At 31.7% G+C, this 20,478-nt stretch overlaps 1 protein-coding gene across 1 annotated transcript; it reads right to left on the reverse strand.

The window, feature by feature from the left end:
• Window positions 1-5,912: 5,912 nt before the first annotated feature.
• Window positions 5,913-8,668, reverse strand: LOC128246171 (5-hydroxytryptamine receptor 1A-like). The gene is made up of 2 exons (XM_052964361.1): window positions 8,216-8,668; window positions 5,913-6,341 (listed from the first exon to the last, which is right to left on the reverse strand). The coding sequence occupies exons 1-2, from the start codon at window positions 8,666-8,668 to the stop codon at window positions 5,913-5,915; spliced, it is 882 nt and encodes a 293-aa protein (XP_052820321.1).
• Between the last annotated feature and the right edge of the window lie 11,810 nt (window positions 8,669-20,478).

Consider the following 20,478-nt stretch of genomic DNA (forward strand, 5'->3'; position numbering starts at 1 on the left):
TGTAGTACAACATGTTATTTTAAACATTTAATATCATATCTAAATAGAAATAATGTGTAACCATTTTTCCACATCTTGTAGTTTAACTGAACTACTAGTATGATGCTGTTGTTTTTTGTGATATACCAGATTGTAAACCAAACATGCATATATTTTATACAAAAGTATTTTGCTTCATGTATTGAATTAAAAACTAACCTATGTTATATAACATATTGATTAAGGCATATAATATCATATCTAAACAGCATAAAATGAAACATGTCTAGTGTTCGTTTTCTAATTTAAAGTAACACTGAAACAGCCTTGCTACAAATGTGTTGTTGTTCTTGTTGTTGTTGTTTTTGGTGGTTTTCGGTTGCAGAATTGTTTCCTTGCGTTATTTTGCATCCAATATTTTAGATATATTTTATGGATATTTAAATGGTAATTATAAACATAAATATTGATTATTTAGCATAATAAAAGCTAATGTATATACACAATACATAAATACACTTATAAATAATGCTGCCTTAATCTGTCCAACGTTTTCGGTTTTCATTTCGTTTTCGTATCGTAAAACCTTAATAGTAGTTGGATTGTTTTTGTTGTTATTTTTTTTGTTGTTCCCTTATAAATAAAACTTGTTTAAATGCAAGTTTTTTATGCTTCCTTAATATACTTTAAATCTACAATTACTAAGGGAACAAAAAGGTTTAAGTTAAAAATAGAATTATTTACCTTTTTAATCACAACTTATGCATGCGAATCTAAAGCAATCTAATCTGCATTATTGCCCGCATTTATGCGAAATATATCACTGGTTATATAATGAAACACAACTCATAATTTAACTAAGAGCAGGGATAAGGCAATACTTTCGCCTTTGTTACATTTTTATAAGAAAATATGTATATTAGAGCACGATAAAAAAGCATATGTTGACCAATGTGTTTTTGATCAATGTATCATTATATGCAATTCAGTTTAATGATCGCTCCATACAGGACTTTTATAAGACAAATATGCAGTTTTTCTACATATAAACTTGAATTGCGCATGTTTGATATGTTGTTCCTAAATTGAGGCTGTATTAAAAATTATGTATGACTGTGTAAATGTGTGTACATGTGTATGTATGTGTGATTATATAGGTATCTTAGTGATATGTGTCATCGTTTATAACTTGAACTGTAGCTTTACAAAACCATTAATTTTCTATTTTCAATTTGTTCATTGATTTCATTTTTTTAATCATGTCTGAAATGTATGAAATTTTTGGAAAACATCTTTTTTTGCGAGGCAACTGGTCTTTCGAAATGATTTACTTATTAACATATGTTAACAATGAGTATCACGATATGCACCTTAAACACTAAATGGCTTGGTAATAAACTTAAACGCTTACAAGTATTTAAATATCTTGAAGATAAATCTTATGATATTATATTTTTACAAGAATCTCACTCCGATATATTAACAAGTCTATCCTGGAAACAAGACTGGACAGGTCACTCATTCTTTAGTGGACTCAAATCAAATAAAGAAGGCGTTGCCTTTCTTGTAAACAAACAATCAAACATTGAATGTTCAAACTTTAATGAGTTAATAGTAGGTCGTTAAATAACACTCGATATAAAAGTAAATAACAAAGATGTGATTCTTGTTAATGCTTATGGCCCAAATGATAACAATACTTTTGTATTTGACACCATTGAAAATTTTGTAGCTAGCAATATAATAATAGGCGGTGATTTCAACACTGTCCTTAAACCTTTAATTGATAAACGAAATGGTAGATCATATACGAATAAAAAATGTCAAAATGTACTTAACAAACTTATGTCTAATTTCAACATGGTCGATATTTGGCGCGAAAATAACCCAAATTTGCACCAATACACCTGGCATTCCAATACAAAACCAATCATTTATTCTCGTTTGGACTATTTTCTTATTTCTGAATATTTACGTAACACTATACCTAAATGTAGTATAAAACCAGGATTTAAAACAGACCACTCTTCTGTAGTACTTTCCCTTAACACACTTGACCAAAAACGAGGGCCTGGTTACTTTAAAATAAATAACAGCATTATAAATGACATAGCATATCAAAATCAAATTAAGACTGCTATAAGAGAAACTGTTGAAATAAATTACAACTGTAATCCCAATACTCTTTGGGAACTTATTAAAGGTACTATAAGAAACGTTTCAATCAAATATGCAACTTACATAAAAAGAGAGAAAGAAAAGAAAGAAAAAAAAATTGAAAATCTAAATAAAATTCAAAATCAGATACAATCTAATAGAAATGAAGATTTTGCAGATGAAATAGCAACATTAAAACAAGAATTGGATAGTTATACGACAGCAAAAATAAACGGAATGGTATAACGTTCAAAAGCTCAACACATGGAATACAACGAGAAAAAACAGTCGATAATTTGCTTATATCGAAAAACGTCATTACGAACAGAAAACAATAACTAAGCTTAAATCAAATGATATTGTATTAACGGACATAAATGATATTTTAAGAGAACAAAGAAAATTTTCTAAAAATCTGTACAAAAAACAAAAACAACACAGTAGTGATATAAACTTCTTTGAAAGTCCCTCGAGAAAATTAAGCAACGTGGAAAAAATGAGTTGTGAAGGCATAATTAGTAAACATGAATGTACAAATGCTTTTAACGAAATGAGTGTAAATAAAAGCCCTGGTTCGGATAGATTATCTGTTGAATTTTATAAAGTATTCTGGGATATTTTAAAGTATCATTTCGTAAAATCTGTTAACTATTCATTTGAAACTCAATCACTTACTGAACTTCAAAAACAAGGTTTAATTTCACTTTTACCAAAGCAAGGTAAAGATCTCGAACAACTTTCAAATTGGCGCCCGATTAGTCTTCTAAATATAGATAACAAAATCGCAACAAAGACCATAGCAAATAGAATAAAGAAAATAATAGATCAAATAATTTCACCAAATCAAACTGGATTTATAAAAGGGAGATATATAGGGGAGAACATTAGACTTATTCAAGAGGTTGTTGAATATTTGAATAACTCAAATAAATCGGGGCTTCTCATATTTGTTGATTTCGAAAAAGCGTTTGATAGCATTGGTCACCAATTCATAATTAAATGTTTAAAACACTTCAATTTCGGAGAAGAGCTTATACAGTGGGTGTCTTCTTTTCTTTTTCTAATATGCATTGAAATGCTTTCAAATTATATTGAATGTTGTCCTGAAATCGAAGGTATTAAAATACAAAACTCTCATATAAAACAAACATTATTTGCTGACGATGCTACGTTTTTCAATAATGGAGATGAAAGGTCATATAAAAATCTAATTCATTCAATTAAAGAATTTGGCATAACGTCTGGATTAAAAATAAATTACACAAAAACGATAGTTCTTCAAGTAGGTGACTTTAGGAAAAAAAATACATTTTAGTAAAGGAAGTCGTTTTTCCTGGACCTCAACATCTGCAAAAGCACTTGGAATACTATTTTCCAATAATAGAGATTCTTTTTTGACCAACAATATTTTATCAAAAGTACAGGAATTTAACAAATGTCTTAAACAATGCCAATATAGAAAATTAACCCTTCTTGAAAAAGTTAATGTAGTCAAAACATTCGCCCTACCTAAGCTTATTTTTCCTTTTACTGTGTTACCAAATCCTCCTGATCAACTGATAAACGAAATAACAATATCTATGTTTGCTTTTATATGGGATAATAAATCTGACAAAATTAAAAGAGACCAGCTATACCTTTCCCGTGAAAATGGGGGATTAGGTCTCCCGAATTTAACAATATTTATACAAGCTATTAAATCAAGCTGGATTAAAAGATTAATTGATGATAGTAATCATGGGAAATCGAAACTATTTTTTAATAAAATACTTTATAAAAAGGGTGGAAATATCATATTTGATTGTAATCCGTATGAAAACGATATCAAAATTTTATGTGGTCAAAACATTCTTTTTTCAAAACATCCTTACATCTTGGAACATGTTTAAAAAGAAACAAGCCAACACACACATAAGAAAAGTCATGATTTGGAACAACTCCGAATTAAAATGTAATAATGAAACAATATATTATAAAGAATGGCACGAGACAAGGGGATCTCGAACATATCTTTGACTTTAGATTTAAGAAGTTTTATTCATTTGATAACATGCAACTTCTATACGAAATCCCCAATGTTGACTATTTAAAGTACAAATGTATCTCCAACTTATCAATAATATGCCGCAGCATATGAAAAATGAACTAAAAATATCAGATATTACTGTTTTGGCTGAATAAAATCGATGTTGGAAAAAATTAAGACCCAAAAAAAGATCACACAGTTTCTGTATAATAAACATATTCAAAATAACACTATTAAAATAAAACATGAACATATATGGGAAAACTCTTTAAACGAAACACTTAATTGGAAGGAAGTATATTCACTGCCATATATAGCAACAATCGACACATGTCTACGAGCCTTTCAGTTTAAGATAATCAACATAATTTTACCAACAAATAAATATCTTTTTAAATGCAAATTATCCAATTCGAGTTTATGCAACTTGTGTTCCAGCTTTGAGGAAACAATAAACCACATGTTCTGGGAGTGTTATATCATACAAGACCTGTGGAATGACTTGAAACGCTTTTTCCACTCAAAAAATATTAGAATCGAACTAAAAAAAATGTTTTATTAGGAATAATCGTTGAAAAAAACTATAGCTGCATTAACTTAATAGTTATACTTCTAAAATATTACATTTTCTGTTCAAAAAACAGAGAAACAATTCCTTACTTCCGAAATTTTGAAAAATACTTATCTATTCGAATCAATATCGAACGTGAAATAGCTATTATGAAAGATAAGCTAAATGTCCATTTGCAAAAAAATGGGCTTTTCTTTGATAATCATCAGATATATAATACATTTAATTCATAGAAAGCCAGTTTGTCTCTTTTCTTTTTATTTAAATCCTTTTTTGGGCATTTTCTTTCTTTTTTTCTTTTGAGCCCACCCCCCCCCCCCTTTTTTCGATATCAGAAAATCGCAAAACAATAGGTTTCTTCATATGAAAGATACTTTTTTGTATACATGTCAAATGTTCTCTACGTATATCTGTATGAAGTGCTTTTTGTGTACGTTTGAATAAAAAAAGATTTGAATTTGAAGTCTTTTATTGTGAACAACAAAAGTAAATATTCAACTCGTGGCTAGGACATTCGTTAATTATATTATTTGGTCTTTAATCACTAAATTACAATGTTATCTTGCACTGGAAATGATCCCCTTTGCAATCAAAAGAATCCCAAGCAATCATTAGCTGTAGTATGAACTTGTTTCACTGAGAGGTAAAAATAACATACAAAACATCAAAAAAGAAAACAATTCAATGTTTTTTCGCTTTTTAACCAAGTGCTTTTTCTGAAATACTGCATTTAGCAGTCTTAATCGACAACACCTGATTGTATTGAGTTTAAACCAATATAATTTTACACTTTATAGTGTTGCTTGTCTGAAAGGAACCAGCACACTGGTATTGTTTTGTATGCAGCAAAATTGTAGTACATTGCCATCTTGCACAAACAACCATAAGTCCTGCTGTTTAGATCTAGTACGCAACCAAAGCAATATACGAGGATAATCCTGATATAAAACCTTTTATAAAAATATGTTATAATACTAAATACATTTTACATTTTGGGTATTATTTGATAAGAAAGAACGACAATATTGCAGGGTTTGCAGATGTTTAAAACAAGATTTGTATCTATTGAGATTGTGTTTACTTTTTACAACAATCAATATGTGTAAACACTTATTCATTGTGTATTCTACAATAGCAAATAGCTAATTGCAGAAAAGTGTTAAACATATTAATAAATGTTTAACGAACAAGGGGTATACTCTGGCACTTGAGAACCTTTCCAAGGTCGTCTCTAAAAGATTTGTTCATGAATGCGTAAATGAAAGGATTTGCAGTATGATATACAAAATACATGTAGAAAATCACAGCGTTAAACTCCATTGCTTGTAATCCCATAAGCCAAGCAGGCAGAAATGCAACCAGGAAAACAACTGTAACAACAAACAACATGACAGCCGTCCGAATATTGGCTAATAATGTTTTCTCCTTAATTGATATTGCCCGCGGTCCCTTTCTCGGCTTTGGTCTCATTGGCTGCATCTCTAAAGGGGTTTCGGCGTCAAAGTCATCATTTTCACCATTTTCGAGATTTAGATCGATCCGTCGGCCACTGTGAGGATTAACGTGTGTCACCGCTGTGAATTGTGTTTCAACATTCGAGAACTCAATCTGAAGATAAATCAGGCAAAATAAACATTGAAATTACGATAAACATAACGAGGCAACTTCCTGTGCCGTTATTAAACTCATGACTAAATAGATTTTGGTGAAAAATTACCATCGGCAGTTCATAACCAATCCAATATATTCAGTTATTTTTCCGACAGTCCTATAATTTGCATTACACTTGAAAGGTTACATAAATGAAGAGCGCTCATATTTGAGTAAAACCATGTTTGTTATACATATATATTTAAATAATGGTCAAGGTTAACGTTTTTGCACGCCATACTAACTAAACCAACGACATAAATGCTATGAAAATAACTTTTTTTTACCAGATGACCTAAAAAGGTTATCTTACTAAGTTCTGTTTCAAAGTATCTCTTTTCATTATGTTTATGCGTATTCCAAATCATCTATGAATTGTCGTATTCTAAAATAATACTATAATACTTTCTGTCTTCTTATTCAAATTAATGACACATTCCACACTTAGTCGTGTGATGCTCTTACACGTATGTTTCCAATCCGTAGTAAAAAAGTATTTGCCGTTAAGCCCTTAAATGATATTCAATTTAAAAAAAATACAATACGTATTAAGCGAAAGCATTCTAATCTGTTGTTGCACAAATGGAAACTTCAACAAGCATCGAAACAAAACATTTTACAACGTTCACGTTTTCTCTTTTTAATAGTTTACTTTGCTATTATTTAAGAAAAAAAAAACAACCGTATGTGACCACTCAATAAGTCAACATTTCAGTTTGAATAAATACTTGCATCATAGCTATATATCACGTATACACTGTATGAAGAGTGAATTTGGTAAGTCATACACCTATCAGCCTTACAAATATATATATATATATATATCATCTAACCAAACTGGACATTTTGAAGTAACTTCACTGTTTTTGTTCTACTTTAATTTTCGATTAATATTATGCGTTTTCATAGAGTTCTATAGTACTCTTAGCAACTTTCTGTGTAGCAAAGTTATCAATACGAATTATACACTGTGGAGTTTAATTTCAGTTCTTGTGTATAACACTTCAAGAACGCTACGATGCCTACCAAGGCAATTATACTCAAAATAAATAAGATCCACGATGTGCGTTCATGAAATAACTCTAATCTAATCTAAACAATATGTAAATTCATCCGAAAATTACTGTCTAATTAATCAATCTCTAAGTTGCAAAATAAAGAAAATACTTAATAAAATCACTGCATTTACTTCCTGATATTGAATACCTATAAAACATTCATCCGGCATAATAAACGTTGCCTTGCTTTTTAATTTTATAATGACGATTGCATATCCTTGAGCTGGAAATATGTTAGTGCACTTCGTGCACTGTATAGGTATACAAATATCATCTTTATGCGAGACTTTATGAGGTTATAATGAATAATACAATTTTTTACAGAAACAAAACATGGAGTAACACCGATTCAAAAGCCCGGTATACATGATATACGTCAGAGGTTCGACTAGGGCTGAATCATGCAAATTCGGAGTTCACCATGCGCCATTGAAATCAAAATCTTTGAACATCTACAAGGATCGAAGATGAACTCCTTAATCATAATGTTTTTAAAATTGGTTAAAATTATTTGAAATTGAATAATAATGCGTCTAAAATTATATAGCTTTTTCAATTTAATCTGCATAAATTAACTAAGAAAATATTTATTATTCAATGATGATAAACCTATGTTACAACGGACATAGACAGTTCTGATTGAATAGGTCTCGCAAGAGGGATTGATCGCTTTATATTGTTAAGACTATTAGCTATTTAAAATATTAGACGCAGTTAGAGACAGAATGTTCACCGACTTACACAAGCTGGAGGGAGACTGGTAACATGACTTACACCAGAGGGATAAAGATTGGAACGTTTTCTCTTGCTTCTTTTTGCACGGTGCTTGTGTATTGACCGGTATATAAGGCCATACAGGACGAAAACGATGACAAAGGATAGCAGATATGTCCCAGCATACGCACGTTGATAAATGTTAAGGAACTGAGGGCCAGTTAGAACATAATTGGGAGCGCAAAGACCAGTATAGAAAAGCTCGAACCCAGTGTGCCTTTCTGTTTTGTTGTTATTGTCTACTTCATCCAATTCCCATAATTCGTTTGAGCAATTTGTACACACACGTTGGTCAGGGGCAATAATTGTTGCATTTTGGCCATGGTTTTCTCTTTCGGTATACATCATGGTGATATTTGTGCTCACAGGAGCTTCATCAGCAGGCAAGATCAGTTCGTAGGAGTAAACACCGTATGACAGAGATGTGATAATTCCAAATGTAGATGCTGCCATCAGTAAACATAAAACTATCACTTTTGCCCGAAATATATTGAGCACATGAAGAAATGGATGGCAGATACAAAAGAACCTGTCAATTGCAATCGCAACCATAATGAACGCAGCAAATGGTACATTGCATGTGATAAAGAACATATAAATCTTGCAGGCAACATCATATCGAACCATGTAATTCAGGTACACGACAGCCTCTGTGAACGGCATAACAAACACACAGGTGAAAAGGTCAGTTCCTGCAAGGCTCATGATAAAAATGGCCGCTGTCGACTTTTCCTTTTTATGTGAATAGATGTAAAGAACGAGTGAATTTCCGATTGTTCCGCAAATGGAAAACAGTGATAGCATCACCATAACGGTAACTACTGCCGGATCTTCCATTGTTGAGATTCTAAGATTACCACCGTCTGTCTGAGATTGTTATATTAGCTTCCCTGTGTCGGTTTTCTGCATCAGCAAAAACTGTTAATGTTTTAGACATCTCCCTTTTCAGACTCTGAAAATAAATAAATACGTCTGTAATGCATTGAATAAACGGTATCTTTTACAAGATGTCATCAATCAAGTATTTAACAATTTATTCCTTTCTTGAAAATTGTGTAAATCATGCAAGGCTGTAGACGGAAAATTTAACAAAGGAATTCAAACACTGAATTGGAAACCATACGAGTTCACATAATACGGTTTCATTTTCGAAGCTTATGTCAGAAAAAAATGTACGAAGTCCACCTCCCTGTCACCCTCGGCGCAATGCATGCAATTACAAACTATTTGTTTATGTTGTTTCTATTATCTAATTTATTTCAATCGAAGTATGTCTTGGTTTCTCACCAAAACAATTGCTTTCAATTCGTTCCAGTCAAGGGCTCCCTCCCTTATAATGTATCTAAAAGGTCGTCAGTTCTTGTCTTTTTCCAAGGCCGATTCATATCATAGTATAGGAAATTTCACAATGGAACTTACAAACGTATGTAATATATTTCGAAGGAGATTATTCACTTTATATGGTAAGTTGGGTGATACGATATATATATCCAAACTAGCAATGGTTTAAAGCTGTATTTTTTTCTTATTATTTTAATACTTCTTATGGAGCATTGTTTTGCAATTTCTAAATGTAGCTGCAGAATATGTTATATAATATATTATTCATAATTGTGAGGAATAATTATTTGAAGTGTACATATAAAAACTAATCGTATTTGTTCGTGTGTTCATGTCATTTAAACGAACACTTCCTAATTTCCCATGAAACGGTAGTGCTCTTAATTGAATTCGCTCGAGTGCTCTCTCGCTTAAATACAGTTCCCAAAAACGAAACATTGAGGTAAATTATTAAGTATACACCTTCTGAAAAGTTTAATACAGAACGCTGTTTTAATGTTTTTGATGTCATTGACATTTTTCTCAGATAGAATTGGAAATAGATCAGGTAGTTTGAATTGAGGTGCATGATATATCGACTTAAAATATGTTCTTTTTTATTGGAGCTCATTCAAAGCACATTTTGTTTTCAACAATTGACAAAGTTAAGGTAACGATATATGCGTTTAAATATTAAAAAATATTTTAAAAACGAGCTTCTCTCAATAAATCTTTCTTGGCCAAGCCAGTAGCCATATATAATAATTATTTCTTACGTACTTCAATCAAAATTATCTGCAAGCATTTTATTGCACACAAAACCTGGCCACCGTTATGATATTAAAATAAAAAAAGAAAATAACTTATATGTAAAACATGTGGATATTGAATTTCTATCAAATACTGTGGATTGTCGGCCATCAGATAGGATTGTGTTCTACATCTAAAAGCTAATTACTAAAGCAAATGTCAAATCACATGTTGTGGCTAAATAGATGTAGTAATATCACCAATAGGTTAATAGAGATGGTATCCAACAAGCCTTCAAGTAATTACAAGCATATAAATAAACACGTTAATAAAAGGCCTTAATATCGGATTACATGTAATGCAGTCATTTATCGCTGATTAAACGATATAAATAAATGATATGCTCCATGATAAGATACGTTAACAACTATGTACCTAGTATATTCAGGACTTTATAGGTCCAAGAAGTTAATTTCAAAAATGATAAATAATGGTTGAAACCGGCAACTGCATGTGGTTTCACTGTCGTTAAGGTTGTCACATTGGCAATACTCATCGAGGCACCAGTTGTCCTCTAGTCAAACAGGCAAAAAATATATAAAGCAGTATTAAATTACTGATTTTTTTAAAGAGTTACAAGCAAATCGACAGATCTTTTTACTTATAGATATCATGTTTTCTACGTATATAATTTTGAAAACATGCTAAATGAAGCAATACACGTACTAATGTAAGATTATTAATATAAAAATATTTTGTTAAGTTTGTTGTAATAAACCGTCATGAAGTGTTTCATTTTTTTCAATTATTTATATTCGTTAATAAAGTTTTACAGGTTGCTATTCTATGTTCGCCAATGAAATCGCTGCATTGCTTTTGAAATTGAAAAAAAAATCTCATACAATACCAAGACATGGAGATCTGGAGAAAATATGGATACAAAAATTTAGTTAATTTCCTATATACGGTCCACACGATCCAACTCATTTGCGTACGTGACAAAAAGATGAAACTGTAAATTTGATATCAGTTAAATTGTGTGTGTGTTATAAAACATATCAAGGGACTCGTTACATTCGCGTGTGATTTATTTCAAGACATTCTGTATATGTATGATCACTAATACGAACAGAAAATGCAAAAAACATATAAACATGAACAACCATAATATAAAAATATTCCGTAAGCGAATCAAGCTAGGAACAAACAAATCCGGATCAACAAAAAATACATGTATCCAGATCTCCTGTATGATTTGTTACTAAACGCAATTTTAATACAATACCCAAACATTAATGAACTCGTGAAAAGGCCATAAAATTATTTAAGGAAGTATTTTTACAACTGTTATGAATAAACTGAGTATAAAATAACATAATTATATTGTTTTTTCGCCATTATACAGGTCAAAATATTTTCAAACACGTGTGTGAACATCTGGGGATGCTTTTGCATTAACGCAATGATAACGAAAACCTATCTGGTATTTACCAAAAATAGCATAAAATGTACTCATTTAGGAAAAACAGTCCTGAAATATCATTGGGTGATTCAGATCCATTTTTCTTTAATTTATTTTCATCGTCCACGCTCGCACTAACTGTGTCTGTTTTCACCCTATTTATTAGTAAAGGTTTTATGTTACCGCAGTCGCATCTCACCAATACTTCACTTGACGGACGGGTTACATTTACGGCATTCGTGGATGTGGGTTGGCTACTTGGTCGACAAAATTGACATGTGAACTTCCGTAGGTGAAAAACTCGGTTTTCGTTACAAAAAAAAAAACAGGGTGCTAACAACTGAGATAAATATAATGTTGAAATAACACAATCATTATAAATAAAAAGAATGTTTGTAATAACAGTTGTTCAGTATTTCTGAACAATTTTTGGCTGAAATGTTTCCTTTGCAATCAGCCTTATATCTTATTTGTATAAAAAGCGACACATAATTCATTACTAGAAAGTTATGATCATTGGAAAAGATGCGATTGAAAGAGACATATATAATTCGTATTTTGTTTGAGGTTTCGGATACGTTCTAATAAAAAGATAAATAATTTATTATTTATATGGAATGAATCATTAAATGTGATATAGGTTAAAATGCATCTATAAAACGATTTTAAGATTCTTTTAGAGTCCATTTAGGCCATTATTCGCTGTCATATTTTCCAACCACTTTCTTTATTTTCTGTTTTAAGAATGTTAAGTAAGGCTGATGGTTCAACGTATATTAAAACTCCCCGTAAACTGTTTGAGATAAACATTCAAAGTCATCATTAAAACTGTCAAATTGATTTTAATTTTAAAATTCTCACTTGAAATAATAATTGAACTAAAAAGTACACAGTCTTGTTGCCTGGTTGCCACGATTGGCTTGTATAGTTTTGTATTGCTAAAAACGACAACCGTCTCACCGGACGACTATCCCTACTGATTGAAACCTTATAATGGAATGTCTAGATCTGTGAAAGAATCGATTTGTCGTTGATGTTATCAAGGTATATTTTATAAGCTAACGCAAATATGATATATGTCATCACCTGCAAAATAATATTTTTACAGTTGATTTGGTTGCCTGCTTTTATGGCAATAATACTCTTAAATAACGTCGGTGGCTACCACTTTTCACCAAATGTACCCGCCTTACGTCTTTTGAACAGACCTTAGCATTCGAACAAAATTATGCTAACTTTTCAATTTGTTTATCGTGATGGTTCCTATATTTTAGGTTCAAAATGATCATATATTCGATAGAATTACATAATGCAATTTGTTTTTTGTTTACGGTCTGTCAGAGGAATTCAAATAACAAATGCGTTTTTGAACAGTCATTTATTTTACACGCGAGTTTTGTACAAATACCGCTTTTAAACTTTTAAACTCAATTTCCATTTCCTTAATCCTATGAGAACTTGATATAGTGAAACAAATGCTCAATAAAATTTTCTATTGTTAAGTGTGTGATTTATTTTTTGTATTATACATTTCTTATATGACTCCTTTAAAAATGTACACGTGTGTTTTGGAAACACTTGTTTGATCCGCTTCCTTTATAACAGTAATGCAAGTTATTCATGTCCATCCTTTCTTTAACGATATGTTTCCATGCATAGCCCCGGATAACTAGATATAATCAACAAGAAGTTGTAAGTTTATACCAATGTTTATCCTTTATATATAACACTTAATCAACGGCTGCTTTTGCTAGGTAACGGTATATTTTACGTTTCATGTTTCACGTTCATATAATGGTATAACAGTTTAATGATGTACAAGTGCAATATCGTGTTTCTTTGCCTCTCTAAATTATGTTTAGTATTTCCAAATTTCCCAAAATCAGTTTTACGGGTGTTAACAGTGGCATACGCCATATGGCTTTTTAAACTTTGTTATTTATCAATTTTTAATGAGTTCTCTTCACATTGCGACACCATAAACACTGACTAGAAAAGTATTCTAGAAATAATTATGTAACAAACAAAAAACAAAGAAAATAGACTAAGAATTGAATTGCAGCACATGAATAGCGTGACAAAGTAACAAGAGCATGTATGATTCCAAAAGCGTTCATTAAGTCGCAAATTATATCATTAAGTTCCAGGGCGGTAATTAAGTGTACCAATGCTCGAGAAACTATTCACCGATTGCAACACAGCAAATAAAATATTTACATCTTGACAATATTATTTTTCTGAGCATTATTTCATAGTTCATGCAAACTTTAAGAACGTTACATAGTATACTTTTTATTTCAATTTATTTGACAAATTAGTCGTTGTCCTTAATATATTTTTTTATTCGTACAATTGTTTAACCTGTATGCTTTGAGCATTTTTTATATTGTGTTTAGAATGTTGAACATTTTTACCATGTTGAAATAAATACAAATTTATATATGCATAGAAATTACAAAAAAATAAGTTCTAATGAAAAAGGTAGACATTCGATTAAGAACACAATATTCAAATATTTTGTCAAATTCATCATGTTTTTTTTTTATAAAAAAAACCATATGCAATTTGTGTTACCGCAAGGAAATAATCCAAAACAAAATCCATTCGCTTTCCGAAATTGGCGGAATACAGCCACAGTTATTTAAGCCAAGTGTTGAAGGACGTCACTGCTCGCGCATATATCTGACAACCTCTCGAATAGTGAAGCCTGCTTGTTCCTAGCCACAGCCAGGAACCGATTTTCGATATCTGCCAAACGCAACGATGTCACGCTAGGTAAATGTATCTGAACAATACGGAAAACACTATGCTGTGACTGCCAGGAACCCTCATTGGTGTCTGATAAATAACAGTTATGATTTTATCGGAATTAAACGAACATTTTTTGTATCATTTTAAAAAAGGATCTTGTATTTAATTGTGAAAAACAAGCCATTAGAAACAGAATCACAGTAATCATTTTGCTGCTATCCCTGATATATATATTACGTTATGGTTATAAGTTATTAGCGAAAGGAAAAAAAAATGGTTACAAACAATTCAATATCGTTAATCAAAGGCAATATTCTCCTATATTCTTATCGATGCCAGTTTAATCTTAAACAAAGTAGTTTAGGAAAAAAATACATTACAGACATTAATTAATTAATTAATCAATTAATGTAGTTTGATGAGTCATGTCCGTATTGCTTTGTATTTTGTGTTAGGCTTCGGCATGTGCTTCACGTCGTTCATTGTGTTTCTAATGATAGAATTTTCCGTAAGAACAAGTACAGATCACACGAACAAAGCTAAAACGTCCCCTAAGGCCATTTAACTTTTTCTCCTTAAATCTTTACGTGAGCTATGGTATTCGATTTGGCTGATGTTTTTTCATGATCGTGAAAGTCCCAGATGAGTTTAAAAATAAATAAATCAGATAAAAATAACGTCTTAATTTGGATATTTGGCTAACTATAATACAAATATACATTTATATATAAACGAGAGCGAAAAGAATCTTGTCTTCGAATCTTGGAGGTCTAGCCGTTACATGAAAACATTGATGTACCACTAAGTTCTCTGCAATTTACTTCTTGATATTGTGTACACGTCATGTTTCTGTTTCTTATAGTATATTGTTCAAGAAGCAGAAATCGGGTGACTTTTTGAAACATTTTTCTACATTTGTCTCTTTATACAATGTTTTAAACATTCTTTTTAAAATGCAAAACTGTAAAGATTTCTGTAAAATCATCAAAACATAATAACACATATGACATCTTTTCAGGAAAAGCAGGACAAAAACGATCAACACCACTTTGTTCTAGCAAAGTGTAGTAATCACACTGACTGATTCAGACAGATTTCTGCCCCCCCCCCCCCCCACGGTGTATATATGTGATGTTAACACATTTGTAATACAAGTTAACTGTTAACAGCCATTATGCTAACCTTACTGTCACCAGTACAAAATTAGAACTGCAGCGCTACAAGGGTGGAATGTAGAAAACTTTATAGTCACCAGTGAATATATTAAAAAAGCACAATTGGGTGATGTTGCCAATAGTTTGCATGAAATTAAAAACCACGACAGATGCATGAGATATATTTTGTGAAATGTGCTTGGCTCTCAAAACACCTTAATGTGTATGCAAGGCAACAAATAAAACCTTTCAAAAAATTATGGACTTTATTTTTATTTTTTTTAAATTTGACATTTTAAAATGTTGGTGTTTAAATGCTCAAACCGACTTTAGCAAAGTGGCGATTACTTAAAATTCGTACACATGTTCCTATTGTTGCTGTTATTTTATTTGGACTCGTCTTTCCAAAGTCTTTATTGATCAATTCCGAATGACTATTCTTAAAGACAAACGCCAAGATACGTATTTCCCACTAGCTGTCTTGCAGTGAAATTAAGTTTCTGCCCCAATGAACTTCACAGAACTGATAGAAAGATTAAAAGAGTTTTTCATTACATTTGCTATAATTAAAGTATTGTCTTTTAGTTCATATCGTCCAGGAAATACTTCATTCTTACAATTGACAGAATACAGGAGCTAGTATAGAGGATTTGTCATGGACGGCCATTTAGTACGAACGTAATAAAATAAAGATGAGTATTTAGGTGTATATTTGTTTAAAATGACCACATACAGAATATTATATTTACATCATCCAAAATCATAGCACATATACATTGATCCAAATTTCGAATATTAGTTGAAAGATCACGCAGGATTTTATGACGAGTGGCATTTCCGCTTGGTTATGTAAAATCTGATCGCAAGGATAAAGACTGCACGAGAAACCCAAGCAAACACGGATTGTGATGATTATTTCTGTAAGCTTATTAACGTGGAATAACGATGTACGGTACTAATACTAGATTCCTCAAAATCAACGAACAGACGTTTGAAATTACGTAAACCAGTCTGGGACATACAGAGATAGAATAAGCATTTCTGAAATATAAAGACAATCGACAGGGGCGATTTCATGTTCGATCCGAGTATTATACTTCCAGGAACGTGTCTGACCAACGTTTAACTGGGCTGAACGATTTTACAAAAGAGAAACGGCAAGAATCGCAACTTAAATCTAACCAACTTTTCAAGGATAAATATGTCCCACTAGAAATCGATGACCAATGTGCTGTATTTAACGGAATGAGAACATTGTTTTTGAGCGGTGGCAAAATGACTTTTAAAAGCTATTTAAATGCAACGATAACAGTATTATCGACGATGAACATTATAATCAAGTATATTTGTATCAGCTGTCATTAAAACACAACATGTCAGACCAATTATACGATCCAGATGTTTGTCTTAATTAAAATGTGACAGTTGAGGAAGTGTCTGTAAAAGCGCTTCGATCGAAAAGGATATCAGCCTGCGGTATTGATGAATAACCGTATGACCTTATAAAACAGGTCATGGTTGATACCCTATCGCAACTATTTCAACATATATTTGACACTAGTACAACATCTTCGGTGTGGCGTAGATCAATAAAATTGGTTTTATCAAAGTAATTGTTTTTAATCAGAATTAGAAAAACCACGAAAGTACGAACAATTTAACGGGTTTATCAAATAAGTAATCGGCCTATTGTAGACAATTTGATTAAATGTCGAGTATATGAACTATGAGTTCAACTAAATTAATGCAACTCCGTAGTTTAAAAAAAACTTTCACTTTCAAATTAACACTTTTGATACTTCCGTACCACTACGCGAAACTGTCCGTTCATTCAGTCCTTATCGTATGTCGACGTTGTTTATAGATAACAGTTTTCAATTAACACCATTTAAATTAATTATAACCTGTCCGTGACTTATTAAAAACTAAGCTTAGAATGTAAACAAGAAGGCTTAGTTTTAATTTTGTATGGATTAATAATCTTTATTTCGACTCAGATTCTCACTTGAAGTGGGTTTATTAATAGCAACGGTTAGAAAGAGCAAACACAGGGTTGTAAATTAAATAAGAATTTTATGACACTTGACTATTTTTCCGAAACAAAACAAGCCGACACCTAATTAACAACATCAAGTTTTACAAATAAGATGCCACGTCACTGACATGTAGTCCATACCCAACAAGACATTAAGGATCCATTGGTCTTCTCCCCCCTCCCCCTGGCCTTAACCAAAGGTATATTTAGGCTTATTTATCGGAGCATGCTGAAGAAATCATAGGTTTTGTTCTCTTTTACATATGTATTTCACATTCACAACCAAAATACGAAAATTCTGTTATTTTAAAAACAGGACTTAAGTACTTCCAAGGAAAGTTTGAATCGACTATTTTCCGGAAGCTGCTTACAGTATCAGAGAGTGAATAACATGTCTAGCGAACATGCGCCGTAATCCGTATATAAAATGGAGCAAGCTATGCATTATAAGAACGAAAGTGTGACATAAAACAAATTATCACATAAAAAACTACGTCTACCTCAGAATGAATTAATCATGTTTCTCCACGATAGAACAAAGTACAACAATATAGCGGCTCTCGTCCATTTGTATATTATAAATCGGAAAATAAAGGAAAGTATAAAAAAAACAGACGTCATTTTTTGCATGAACAATTACGAATCTAGGCAAGTGTGTCTTGTCCGCATGAATTTATGATTGAACTGCCATCGTATCACATCGTTACCATCAAACCATTCAGTATGGTGACTGATTATACCATGTCTTTCACTAAGACAACCATAAACATGTACCTTATTTGTCGTATTGTCCCCCCCGCCCAAACCCTGTGTTCAAATTCAATATTGTTTGATCTTCATATGGTGAATTTGCATTCTCATTTACCTAATTAAAACGTGTTATATCATGCGAACTATATATGTCATCTTCAAACACAGCATGTGGTAGTCAATTAGTAACAATATACAGTGATGGTGTTGTACCTGTTCCAAGCAAACAACGCCTTCGAAATCAAAACCAAACAAATAGTTGTAAACAATATCGCCTTTCTTTGAAATATGGCCATATGGGCTTTATTCTAGAACAAAGTTAATTTCACATACCTGATATTACAGTTGATATAAATGTGTAACTGATTGCACGTATTATAAGATAATCATGGATGCAAAGTAGCACCCACCTACTCCTAACACGCAGTTCTTTTACAGGTGAATTGGGTGTTATATAAATACGAAATACTGCTTTTACAACCATGCATGAAGTGTTTTTAAGCCAACATTCCATTGTGTCTAAGTCTAGTCATTACGGCCGCTGAAAAAGTTGCAAATGACGCAATGCTTAAGTAGAATCATATATACAGCATTTTCCTTTCACGGCAGCTTGACTTCTTGTCTAAGGCCGTAAAGCTTACGTCATCTCTTTTCAGACATGCTATTTGTTGTTTAAAAATGAATTACGCTAATGCCATTTATTTCCAATCAGGTTTGTTACAAGCACTACGCCTTTTAGGAAACATGTTTTTACAATAAATGAAATCATTATAAATATATCAATGACAGTCCTAGAAATAAAATGCATGATGTTGCCTTTAAATCAGTCCTCGAACTTATAAAGTTGTATTTAAACTTACAAAGGTTTTTCAGTACAGAATTGTGCGTTTCCCACTTCTTTTTTTTTTGCTATAAATTTTAAACACAACAACAACAAAAAACGTATGCATTCATTTAAATATTATATTTGCTACTGGGTAACAATGAAAACTGCTTAAATGGTGAGATGTATACGAAAGCACATTTTAGACAGTAAAACGATTTGTTAGTCGACGTACAAATATCAGGTTTTGTGACAATTCCGTCCTCATACTGCCAACAACTCTTGTGAACCTGTCATTATTGTACCCCTGTATTCGATAGCAAATGTCTTCGCCATCGTTAGGAAGACGTTATTATGTACCCACTGTCAATATCTCAACTGCCGAACAACATAGCTTATTAGTCAGTTCTGCTAAGAAAAAGAACTTGTATCTCTAGTAAATACGATAAATCCGCTAAAAAGTACCTTTACACCACCACATTTGCTTCTCGAACTACACTGTGATTTAATATCAAGCGAAACCACATTTCGAGAGGCGTTATATTTTGAGAAAAAAAGTCGCTCAGTAGTATGAACCGTAGTTGTTGTGACGAACACATACAATATATTAAGATATATTTGTATTTTTATTTAAACATAGCGTACTAGTTCCTGTTTGTTCAAACACGTGTGTTAACGTTTAATTTTTAGATGAAACATTTTAAAAACTTCCGAGTACAAATAACATTTACATTATACTGACCTGACCCCACATTTATGCTTAAGTTATGTCGATTTAAGATTGGACAAAAATGTTACAAGTACATGCAAATACATATGGCATGTCGAGATTTCTTACGATGGTCTCAAAATGTCCCCTGTCAACCCTGAAACCAACTAGCACAGTCAAATGAATATCTGCAATGTACAATGTAAAATGGTAAAAAATTGCCAACTTATTGACGATCTGGTTTCATTTGTATACACTGAAGCAAATCTGTATACTAGATAAGATAGTAAGAAAATAAATCATTGTTTGAAGATCTTGCAAAAAATATTGGTAATTTTTCATTCGGAAGGTACAAAATAACTTATAAAAGCATCCATACATTATTTAAGCCCTCTCTAGCTGTATTGCCGCATGATCATTGCAACTGTTATAGCAAAGATGCGGAAACCACAGACAGCTCAATTACGATTTTCTCTGCATCTGCTTTACAATAAAAATGAGGAATACGT

Source organism: Mya arenaria, chromosome 9, assembly GCF_026914265.1.
Source record: "Mya arenaria isolate MELC-2E11 chromosome 9, ASM2691426v1".
Classification (NCBI taxonomy): domain Eukaryota; kingdom Metazoa; phylum Mollusca; class Bivalvia; order Myida; family Myidae; genus Mya; species Mya arenaria.

What these genes read in the sequence shown, in the direction of transcription:
- LOC128246171 (XM_052964361.1), bottom strand. Translation starts at nt 8,668, where the DNA reads ATGGCAGCATCTACATTTGGAATTATCACATCTCTGTCATACGGTGTT. An exon ending in CCAATCTTTATCCCTCTGGT is followed by an intron (nt 6,342 to 8,215) that starts GTAAGTCATGTT and finishes ATTTATCTTCAG; the next exon opens with ATTGAGTTCTCGAATGTTGA.